This window comes from Caloenas nicobarica, chromosome 19, assembly GCF_036013445.1.
Source record: "Caloenas nicobarica isolate bCalNic1 chromosome 19, bCalNic1.hap1, whole genome shotgun sequence".
In the NCBI taxonomy this organism is placed as follows: Eukaryota; Metazoa; Chordata; class Aves; order Columbiformes; family Columbidae; genus Caloenas; species Caloenas nicobarica.
In genome coordinates, this window is record NC_088263.1 from 5,550,056 (window position 1) to 5,562,291 (window position 12,236).

Here is a 12,236-nt window from a genome sequence, read left to right on the forward strand (position 1 = left end):
CTGGTCCGAGGGAATTACCATTCCACGGGATGACATCTCCAGACAGCTCCCCAGGGCTCGCGCTCCACACGGTTCTTTCCAGCAACAGTGGTGCATCAGATTCGAGATCACCTGTCCACATCAACCCAAACGCAGTTTTGCACACCTGTCGCGCTCCGTGCTCACCAACTGCTCTCCTAAGCTGTGGGCCACCCAGGCTGCCCCGTGCCTTTGACACATCATTGCTTTTTGCCCTTTTCCCACTCCATTATATCCTCTTGCCTTCAGTTACTGGCCTGTGGAACTGAACTCATCCCACCCAGACCAGCTGGATCCACGGGGCCCTCACGACCCTGAGGAACCTGCCTTGAGAGCTGGTTTCCCACCTCCATCCAGCCCTCCCCTGCCTCGTCGTACCTTCTCCATGCTCTACAGCCACCGCACCATGCCACCAGCTGCCCTTCTCCACGACAGCCATGCCACCGCGGCCAGACAGGGACACACGCCCAGTTAGAAGGTGATGCGTGGTGGCCCTTCAGCAGTGCCACCGGTATCTGCATCGCCACACCAGCCCTACAAGTCACCTCAATGCCTTCCCCTTGTCTCGATGGCTCCTGAGCTGGGCCCCAGCACAGCCCTGTAAGTCCACGTCTGGTTTACCTGCCCAAACCCCGGTGTGGCACAGGGCAAACCTCAGCGTCTGGGAGGCTTCACGACAAGTTATGCCACACGGCAGGTCAGCGGTCCTGGTGGCCTTTAGTATCCGGCACTGGTGTTTCAGCTCCGCACCCCGTCCAAGTACGATGCCAACCTGAGCTGACTGGAGATACAACCAGCTCAGCTTCTTCCTCACCTCCGGTGGTGCCCGGGGGACAGCTGCCTGATTGATGGAGACAGCAAGGAACATCTAATCCCCCACCACCCAAGTCAAACAAGAAGCTGTTTATTCTTTCCTTGCTGAGGCATCGATCTCCTTTTATAAATGCTGTTCCTCCGCACCAAAGGCCCGGTTGGCTGGAGGTGGTTGGTATCTTCCTGCCGACTCATTCTGCCATCTGCCAAGCGTTGTCCCGCTGCCACATCCTTGCTGTGCTCCACTCCCTGCTAAAGAACATCCTGTGCTTTCCTCTGCTGGCCAGACCTGGGCAGCCAAGTCCTCCCTGCCCAACCAAGCTTCCCACCACATCTGCAAGGGCCATCTAGATCACTTCATCCAGATGTGCAACCCACAGGCCATGGCTGGACCACCCTCCCTTGCAGACTGACCGTAAGGCGTCCTGGCCTCCTTCTCTGCTCACACACAAAGCGTTTGCAGTAGCTTGGAGGCCAGAAGCAGCCCAGATGCAAACACGTCCCGTGCTGCGGTGGGCAGGGACTCGGAGGGCTCAGCACCTGAACTTACCCTCTGGTTTTGCAGATGGGCGTTATTTCCTCACTGAGGGAAAAATCCAAGCCTATTCCTGTTACACAGTAGCCTGGAGTCATACCAAAATTTGAGGAAGAGGTGTTTTGTGGCAAAGATGGAAAGATCTACTAAAATATTTTGGAAACATTAAAGTGAACAATGTGTCCTTCACTTTGCCTGCTGGCATTAGCCCCAGAACCTAACACGTCCTAAATTACCTTTCCCCACCCCATGAAGTGACCAAGTGCAAACGTATCACTAAATCAGCACTGCGAAATAATTACAATTTTTAGGAAATCTTCTATTTTGTCACCACTCCGCTCTTTAAAAGTTTGATGAGTAACTCAAGGATTACCAACATCCAGATTTTCTCCTCCAGTCCTCCCCCGTTTCATAACTAACATTACTCTGAATGACATCAGCCAAATTTATCACCTAAATATGGGACCTCACCCAGGCCTACAGCAGGCAACAGCTTTCCCATCGGCTCAGGTCTATACACAACATCGCATTCTGCCCTCACCATTTCCCTTGGTCATCCTCGACTATTTTCCTTCTTACTTGCCGTGCCTCATCTTTAAATCAGGCAGCAAGTTTTTGAGGCAGAAATGGCATCTTTGTGCACGTGTTTAAAGCACCTATTTCCCCCGCCCTCCCCCCCCCAAAAAAAGAGTCTCCAATAAGAAAAGCCTCCATGCAGCACCAGAAAGCAAATAAATAATCACCACATCCTTCCTGCTGTTTCTCGTCTTGAGAAATATTGACTTTTGCCTGGCTCTGAGGATGCATCAGTCGGCTCCCGCTGCCCTTCAGCAGGTACTTCATTTATCCCCGGCAGCAATCGCCTGCAAAGCACCAACACGCACCGCAACGCCGCTTGCGTTCTGAGGTTGGTCAGGAGTTCGGTGGAATACTTGTTTCACACCTTGCTTAAATATAATTATTGATTTTCATGGGTCGGACCTGGCAGCTCCCCAGCGCAGCGAGGGCATGGTGCAGGTACCAAGCGATAAGCTCCACGGTGTCACCTCCCGGTGCTGTTGTCCTCCCCCCACTAACAGCCCGCCAGCCTCCCACAAAAATCAGGGGAATCTGTAAAACCTAAAGTCCCCTGTGGGTTTTTTTGACAGCCGATTCCCCATCACCGCCTTGTGCTACATAAATTTCCTGAAAGCATCCACACACTTTCAGCTTTTAAATTTAGAAGTGCAGATCGGCTCCTGGAAGCTCTTCAGCTAAAAGCTGTTTCCACCCATATCCAGGGGATTTTTGCCAGGAGGCTGCACTCAGCCCTCCGGCAAGTCCCCTCATCACCGTGTCCACACGGGAGAGATGCAACGAGATCCACCATGAGATGAGCAGCCGCTTGGGAAAAGCTCAGCCATCGAGGATCAGGCTCTCAACGCATCCATGACAGCATATTTGCATTTTGTATAAAGATTTAAAAGCAAGTAACAGAATGGTACATCCGATTTTTGGACACCTACTAGGCGCTAGTCATGGCAACACTGGTATTCACTCTGTATTTAAAGGAATGGAGAAATTTGACAGATGCAAGTGGGGAGCACTCACATTTTTCTCTAAAAAAGAAAGTTATTCAGTGACACTAGAAGAAAAGCTTCAAGCAGTCAGTGTTTGCCAGAGTCCCAGCTCCAACAATATTGCCATCTAATTTACAGTATTTTAAACAATCCTCATTTTTCTCTTTTTAAACAACTCCACTAACCGCTGTACAATTAAAATCTAGATGACAAAATATGACATGGGGAATAGGGAAGGCTGGGGAGTTGTCACTGGGACTTTTTTGGTTGGTTGTCTTTTTTACAAATAATTACAAATACAATTCCAATAAGATATATTACATTTTATATACAGAACACACCATTTCTATCAGGGTAGGGTATTAAGCCCAGCGTTTATTTTTACACGGCAACCCTGAGATGTCTTGTCGTCTTCCCTTGCACAGGAACTACACAAGTTCATTAACTCCTTCTAGAAGAAAAAATGGATTGCTATGTCTTAATAGCATCATCACCCTGTATAAATAACTCGGAAAGGGAAAAGTTTAGTCTCCTCCCTAACTCCAATATTTTCATTATTTTTATTCCTGTTTCCCTGCTTACTGGAAACTGCTAATGGTGACTTCTTTTAAGTGTGCAACTCACTCCTCTACTTGCCTCTTTGCTAGTACAGTGAACAATTATTTCCCTTTTTTCGTCCTCCTTTTCGAACAAATTTATATCAGGAACTAATACGAAGCCTTTGCAAAGGTCTGTTTCCTGAAAATCCACTGTTAATTCATGAGCTACTTTTCAAACTACAGGCTGGAAGTCAAGTAGCTTCTGATCAATCAGGGGGCCCTGCTTTCCCACCCCACCACCTCTTCATGAAAATATATTTTAAGATCAGCATAGTCAAGTCTTTAACAACAGTGAATTCTATGGATCTTTACGGAGAACAGGACACTGAATACATTCCACCCTATTACCTGAAATTCGGATGTACTACACTTTTTTTTTTCCTGTTCACCTGCGAGCTACAGCATGCCCAGCCTAAGAGTATCTGCAGAGCAAATTCCTCGGCGTGGAGCCTCGGCGCGGATCCCGATACCCCTCCAACAAGCCCTGTAACTTCTGCGCCAACTTTGGAATAGCTGGATCGCTGCTGCTGCTTCTAAGCTTTATAATTATGCATGGGCGTCGTCAGCGTCAGCTGCCCGTTTGGTGCGACTTCGTTGCCGTCGTCTTCCAAGAGCCCCGAGACGTCGGCGTTGGGTATGCTGTCGTGGTAGCTGCTGAAGCTGATGTTGTCCTCTTTGAGCTCAATGGTCCAAAACGGGGCGTTGAGTTTTCTGTTCTGATACTCACGGTACATGTAGACAGCACCCACGAAGCCCATTAGTAGGACCACAACAATGATGATAACTGTCAAAATAATTATGTTAAACTGGGTCCATGAAACATCTGCAAAAGCAGAGGTGCTATTGTCAGAGGAACTCATAGGAAGTATCGTCTGTATAGTTGTTGGAGACAACGTACTGTTTATCACTGCAGTTGAAAATGCTGTTGCCTTGCTGGCATTTGGAGCAGAAGTTGTAAACTCCCTTGTTTCTGGGCCAAGAGTGGCTTCTACAAAACAAATAAAAAATGATCAATAAAAATATGCTAAGCTGGAATCAAACACAAACATAAGAGATTGGACATTCATACCACAGTTGTTATGGCAATTAAGTCTACACTGTTAAAGCTGGTATTTTTTCAAAGTAGTTTACAAAAATGGTTAGCCAGGGTTGGATTTTGGTTTTTTTGTTTGGTTGGTTTTGGTTTTTGTTTTAAATAATTCTGTGTGGTAAGTGCTCATGGACTGCGGCATTCCTCTGAAAAATCTGGTGATGGATGGATAGGTGCAGTAGCCAAGATTCAGTGTTAGATACAAAAGCTCACAATGAAAGCCAGCCACCCAGTCCAGCTCATATCCAGCCCATGAAAACGGGGTTTTACCAAGCTCAGCAAGAGTTTGGACTTTGGACACAAAGGGACTCAGCTCATTGTCTGCATGGGCTGCACAACCAGGACACAGCAGCTCCGGAAGCCCAAACCTTTCACAGTCAGTACACTGGATGTAGGATTTATATTCACAATATGGGATTTATTTCTGCCTTACCTGTACAAGAAGATCAAAAATGAAAAAAAAAAAGGAACCATCAGTATTCTGCCATCACAGTGGTTAGCAATGGGTTTCAATATTTACACTGCTTTATGTAAAAGGGCAAAATAATCCCAGTTCTGCTATGGAATGAAGAAGTCATGCACAAATCTCATGGAAACCTCCAGTCTGCATAACCAGAAGCAGAAGATAACCACATCACAACAACAACAACAGACGGTGGATGTTCTTATGAGGCTTTTGAATGCAGTAGAAGCCAGTTGGGATCCTGATTTGGTTTCAGCTGCTGGCATATGGTGGATGAGAACATGGGAACTACCAGACTGCCACAAGCTCCGTCTTCCTCTGCAGCCTGTTCCTGGGCACAAAATAGCCAAGAACCTGCCTTGGTCCCAGAAATGGGATAAAACTCCCTTCTCAGATGTAGGAGTTGGTGACAAATTAACACTGGAGATGTCATAAGTGGGATGCAAATTCATTAAACCTTTTTCAAACCGGTTGAGCTATAGATGTCAAAAAGCACCATAAGAGCCTTGAGTATTAGGCTCCCAAATGTAACTAATAAAGCATTTTATTCACAGGAATAACCTGATCTATTTTAGATTCTCAAGTCCGGACAGCAGGAACCCTCCAGAAGCTGAACCCTCAGTCAACCCAAACGTTCTCTACATCTATTGCTCCATGAGACTCTCTGCACCCTCTTTCCTTCTCTCTTTCGTTTCTCTTTCTGCTTTCAGAAATGCAACTTCATTTGAAACCCACTTACAGCTGCAGCAATTACAGCTGCCGGTGCCGTGTTGTATGGATCCAGCTCTCCTGAAGAGAACATCTACTAATTATGACTGAGGAGGAGAGTCACTTCCGAAGGACTAATTTTTGCACTATATGCGTCTCCATTGGCAACAGGAGCTGCAAATATTCAGCGCATCTCCTGCCACGGGAGGAACTCCCACGAGTTAACTTTGCGCTGTCACACTCCCAGCTCAGGCAATGGAGAAAGAAATCCGTCTGGAGGGGGCACCACACACCTAATTTAGGGTCCTGCTCAGAGTTCCTCCCTGCAGCAGCTCCTCTGTTCCCTGCAGGTCCTGCCTTAGGTTGATGAGGATACTCAGGATGCTGAAACACCATTTCTCTATGGGGCAACAGGCAGAATTTCACAGTAGGAAGCAACGTGACAAGAGCAAGGGGTTCCTGGATACAGCTTTGGGAGAAAGGCATGAGGAATTCAGTCATCCTTTCCAAATTCCTTCATCACCACTCACTTCTTGGCAAACCCTGCCAGTAGCTATAATTAGAAAAAAACCCAGAACAGAGACAATGGCTGATTTACCAGCGAGGAAGCAGGACTTCTCTGGGCTTTATTTGTGAGTCAGCACCAGCAAAGCGCTGGCAAAGGGGACATGGGTGAAAACATTTCCTGGAACCCACGGTAACGTCATGGGGACACAGTGCCGCGCTCTGACTTTCGGGCAGTCACACAGCGATGCCTGTTTCCGCTGGCCGGGGCTGTGCCAGCGCTCCAGATGTCCCAAAGCAGCTCCTTGAGAGCAGCAGCTGCTCAGTCAATGGGCTGCTTTGGCACAAGCGTCACATCCAGCTGCTTGATGGAAATGCCATCTCTGCAAAGCTCCTGCAATGAACTGGCACGGGCAGCAGCCCACGCAGCGGCTCCTGGGGACACTGTGATGCTCGGTTGGGTGACACGGTGCCACGCTCCATCACTAAATCCACACTGCTGTGCCTCACCTGGGCAGCAGGAACACCACCCACCCAGGGGTCACACGTATCGACTTGGGTCACCCCCTGCATCCTTTGGAAATTCTCTCCATCAGCCTTGAAAGCATCAACGTCTCGGTCAGGTTTAAGACCCCAAACAGTCCCTGTGGGTGCTCGAGGTTTGGTTTAGCTTTGCCCAGGCTGTACAGAACAAACTGGCTTTTTTTCAGCTGCGACCACTTAAATCGAGCCTGGGTGATGATTTCACTCTAGAAGCCACTCAGAACCAGGCCTCTCAAATGCGCCAGCGGTTGATGAAAATCTAAACCTAAAACTAGCTAATGCACAGCACCTCAGCATTTTTAGGCAAACTGTGTGCAAGAAACTGGAAACAAACTGTACACCTTTTTAATCACTTAATAAGAATGGGAAAAAAATAGGTGCTGAGGAAACAGGAAAGCTAGAAGAGCAAGTCCCGATCCCTTTGAAGTGGGACAGTCTTTCCCCACACCAGGAATTGGCTATAACAATGCCATGAAAATAAATCTGAACGGTGAAAACTGCAAGTATACAGGCAAAGCCATACATATGGATTTTAACGGAGCAAGGTCATGTAGCTCTTTGCACAAAAACAGAGCTGTGCATGGGGAGATAACGGATGAGCTGATGCAAAAGTGCCATTTCCAGCCCTGTAACTGTACAGTTCCAGCTAATGAGCACTCAACTTTTTTTGTATTGATCATCTCCCTGCGCAGAGGACTCTGTGATTACACCTCCCGAGAGCAGCACGGGAGTGAAAACCACATTAGCTCCTAATGGAAGATCTGAATTAAATCTCTGTTGGTGACAATGACAAATTCGGGCCTCGACGCTTTCCTGAACTCTGGGTTCTCTTAACTAACACATAACACCTGTAATGTTTCCATGCATGGAGCTGGAGATCCACCTTGTGGACCAACCTCCTGATAAGCACTGAAGGAGCAACTTAAGAACCATTTTATCTCATTTTATTCTAAGTCCTCCTGCTATGCAGTAGCTTCTCTAAGTACCAGAGCTAGTTTGTGCCTGAGATGCTGCATACAGTGTCTCAGATGTGGATTGAAGCCTGATGAGAGACTCCAGAGCAGGTACCAGTAAATTCTGGTGTTAACTCACTGTGCAAGTTTGGATCTCATCTCTCTGAGCTTTGGCTTCCCTATTTAGGAAGAAAAAAAAAAAAATTTAAAAAAAAATCTAAACTTGGTCCAAGTACTGATCATTTGCAGAGTACGAGAAGTAACAAAATTTATTATAAACACTCTTTCTAGGGAACTAGATAGTGCTATTGAGTGGACTAGTCAGTAAGGACAATTCACTGAGCACTAAGAGATCAAGTACATCAGGCAACAGAAATCTGAAAGAGTTAAAAACACTGCCAATAATTTTTGTTTTCCAGCTTGTTCACTAGCGGGAATCAGGGTGGTTAAAGAGCTAACTCTAAACCGCAGGTTTCAAGGCTGGGAGGCACCAATGTGTATAAAGTTCTATTTTTCTTCCCTGTACCACAGGCCAGATGAATCTAAACCAATCTGAACCATTCCCAGTACTCCCTCGGCAGCCTCCAGGCAGCTTGTGCCCAGCTCCGCCGCACAGCGAGCTTGGACACCGATTCGACGAGCATCTTTTACCTTTCTTGGTGCAGTTGCTCCCCTCGGGCTCTCGGACGTAACCGTCCTCGCAGTCCTGGCAGTGGAAGCCGGCGGTGTGGTACAGGCAGCCGATGCACTCCCCGCTGTCTGGCCGGCACACGCGGGGCGACCGCGCCGGGTCCACGTTCCCGTTGCATTTACACCCGACGCAGATGCTGTCGGAGTTGTAGTAGCCGTTGTCGCACCGGTTGCAGTTGGGGCCGGCGTAGCCGGTTTTGCATTGGTCACACCTCGGGGCGGTTTCACCGGGCGCTAAAGGACACAGAAAACAAACCAGGTGCGTGCCAGAGCCCCTCGCAGAGAAACTCCCGCTGCGGGATTTGTTCTGTGGGACCTGACCACAAGTCACTACGATAAAAATCGGTAGCCAGTGAGCACCCTGTTTCCCCGAAAATAAGACAGAGTTTTATACTAATTTTTGCTTCAAAACTTATTACTTTTTTTACATGTATAGCTGCCTGGACACAATTTAAATTGACTTTTTTATGAACTGTAACTAGGGCTTATTTTTGGAGGAGGACATATTTCAAGCATCCTCAAAAATCCTGAAAAATCATGCTAGGGTTTTTTTTTGGGGTAGGTCTTATTTTCAGGGAAACAGGATATTAACCAATCTCGAATTTTAAGCTAAAAATACAGGGTGTTTCAAAAGGACGGAGCCAAAGAGATCTTTGAAATTGGGTCCACCTTTTTGAAACACCCTGTATAACTTATGAACTGCAGCATTTTCTCTTTCCAGGTGAAAAAAAACAACAACAAAAAAAAAAGCTTTCGGGGTTTCTGATGCCTGGTACCAGCAGCACAGAGCATGCTCGGCACGTTGCTAAGCAAACTGATTATTACTCCTGAACATTTCCATCTCAAACAGCCATTTCAGAAAACAGCTAGAACTATTTCTTGCAACCTGCAGGAACTTTTTGGCCTACATGAAGCCAGGGGCGGCTTCATTGCAAAAGTGATTAAGGAAATAACAACAAGTCTTACATATGTTTATTGCAGCTATGATTTCTTCTCTCAGTTACATTAAAATAGAGCAAGAAGGTTGAGGTTTGGAGTCCCACGGAGATGTTTGGAAGGGGGCTCGCAGAGGTATGGATGGTTATGTGGCACTGCTGGCCACCTCCCGTACCACTGATGCACTCCGAGTGGCGATTTAATTGAGAAGAGCTACATTCGTTATCTGAGAAATTAGACCAAAATAAAAGCCTTACGTATTCGGCAAGTGCCGCTGGATGCCACGGTGGAGCAGGGGCAGCGGTGGCAGCCGTGGGCGCTTCTGTAGAATCCCTCCTTGCAGAGCTCGCAGTGGTTCCCCTCGGTGTTCTCCTGGCAGTGCAGGCAGGTGCCTGGGGAAGGGACAGGAGCACAAAAAAACCCCATTTGGCAGCAGGAACTGGAGCAGAACATTTGGAGCAAGAATCTGCATGGAGTGCTCTCAATTATCAGAGCTCAGAGGTGATTTTGGATGCCCTCCGGCCAAAACATGATCCTGGCCTCTTATGACCTTCTGATGGTCGTTCCCCCTTCCGCACACACACATACAATGTGAAAAAGTAGGTGGCTGCAGCACAGAAGCCCATGGTTCGTCACTTTAAAAGGTCAGCGCAGGCAAACACACGCTCTCAATATTAAATGGTCCTCAAGCGAATGGGTTTTGGTTTGCAACTGCGCCAGGGAGCCTGGATCTTGATGCTTCAAACCCCCCACTCTCACGAGGGGTCCCTCCAGTTCCTACCTTTGCAAATTATTCCTGCACCACAGAGCTGGCGGTCAGGGGTAGGGAAGTGCCACCGTCCTGCTTTGGGGACAGATGGCTCCATCCCACCCGTGCGGCTCCAGCTCCTCCGTCCCCAGCACAAGCACGAGGCAGCAGCAATTACTGACCTTCGTGGAGAAACAGAGGAGAACTGGGGGTTCAGCTGAGCCACCTCCTCTTCCTAGGGAAGCCCCTGAATCAGAAAATCAACGTGCTGTGTCTGAGCAGAGGCTGTGTCCTAACGGCCCTCTAAATTGCATTCTGATACTGCTGTGACCAGAGAAAGAAAAATCTCCCTAGTTATAAAAGCACAGCCTCTATCAAAAGCCCATCCATCAACAGCATCAGCAGCAGGCTCCTTGTTGAGGTGGCAGTGACCCAGGGGAAGCTTATTTAATTAAATCCCATGTACAAGACTCTGAAAAGGCAACAGCCACCTTCTAACAAACCAGGGCAGCACAGAGCAGTTTATTCACTGTACACATAAGCACAGACAGGAGATTCACTGAGCTAATCTAGCAGTGCTGCAGGGGTATGGAAAAGTCTCATATCAACACGAACCACACACACACACCAAAAAATCCTGAATTAGGCTAATGCTGACTGTTAAAAAAAACACAGCAGATTTTCTTAATATTGGAACAGTTTGGTTCCCTTGCAAGCCCAACACGCTGCGTGGCTCCTGCTCTTCTCTTTGCACAGTGAAAATTCTGCAGCTGAGCATCCCTGCGCATAGAATCACAGGATGGTTTGGGTTGAAGGGCCCTTCCCAGCTCCCCCAGTGCCCCCCTGCCATGAGCAGGGACATCTGCACCAGCTCAGGTTGCTCAGAGCCCCGTCCGGCCTGGCCTGGGATGTCTCCAGGGATGGTTCAGCCACCACCTCTCTGGCCAACCCGGGCCAGGCTCCCACCACCCTCATTGCAAGTTCGGTGTGTCCTTGCAGCCAAACGTGTCACCCAGGGCAGGAACCAAACCCTGGCAGCTGCCGATTTTGGGAAGCGGCTGCTCCACCAGCTCTCTGGGGCTGTCAGCACCCGATGACTAAGGACACTTGCACAGCTTCGGCTCCCACACACTGTTTGCTCTTCACCCAACAGCTTGTCAGACACGAGCCGGTGGTTTTTGTGGGAGAGGTGTCAGGATTAGAGGGGGAAATTATCTGCTGGGCTTGGTTTTTCCAGCTGCAAACCTCAATCAGGATGCCTGGGACAGGCCAGCTTGTGGAAGGTCAATTTGCCCGATGAGCACTAAGGGTGCAGTGAACCGTGCTCTGTATGAATTAATGGTCGTATAAATCTGGGATCGCACCTGCGTTTTCTGTACAGTCTTGGTCATTTCAGGACCAATGCCTTTCCCATCGGCGGAAATTACTCGCATTTATCTACACCAACCCTGCGAAATGGCTGCGTTGCCAGTGAGTCAGCAAGCGGCTCAGCCATGCAAAGCACGCACGGGCTCGCAAGCAGGTATCGCTGTGGAAAGCCTTAATAATTAATAGCACTTCCCACCCTGATAATGCCCTCAGGAAGGATCAGCCCTCACAGTAGCCCAGCTGGGAAGAAACAACTAAACTCATCGAACAGACACAACATGGGGCCCGAGGGTCGTGTCGAAGGAAATGCTGTCGCCTGGGGAGCTCTGGCTGCCCCATTTCCAGCCCAGTAATTTTAAATATTTCTCCTGGCCAGAGCGACGCTGAGCGGGGCCAGTGGCAGAGCCAGCAGAGGGAGCCCAGAGTACAGCATTAATGCGAAAAAAACCCTTGAAAATTTGACAAAGACTGCACACAGCTGATATAAAGCTGGGGAGGTCACACAAAGTGCAGTCTCTAGAGCAGGCCGAGTGCGCCGCGTTACTTATTAGACGTCAGACCTCATTTCTAATCGACTGTTCTCTGTTCTGGTTTTGTTGGGTTCCCCCACCCCCGGCAGCAAATAAAGCAGATGGAGGAAAATTTTTTAAAAAGGATTTCTGTCAGATCAACAATAGGTCGTTGAGGAAAAAGAGGGTGTCTGCAGAGC

The 12,236-nt window shown here is 48.3% G+C and overlaps 1 protein-coding gene across 1 annotated transcript in view; it reads right to left on the minus strand.

The window, feature by feature from the left end:
- Positions 1-2,064: 2,064 nt before the first annotated feature.
- MEGF9 (multiple EGF like domains 9) overlaps positions 2,065-12,236 on the minus strand; it is a 48,185-nt gene continuing 38,013 nt past the window's right edge. The window contains exons 4-6 of the mRNA XM_065648662.1: positions 9,669-9,803; positions 8,437-8,709; positions 2,065-4,512 (exon numbers count right to left, since the gene is read on the minus strand). Coding sequence (XP_065504734.1) covers positions 4,058-4,512; positions 8,437-8,709; positions 9,669-9,803 — 863 coding nt within the window. The 3' untranslated portion in view covers positions 2,065-4,057. The remainder of the gene's footprint in view (positions 4,513-8,436; positions 8,710-9,668; positions 9,804-12,236) is intronic.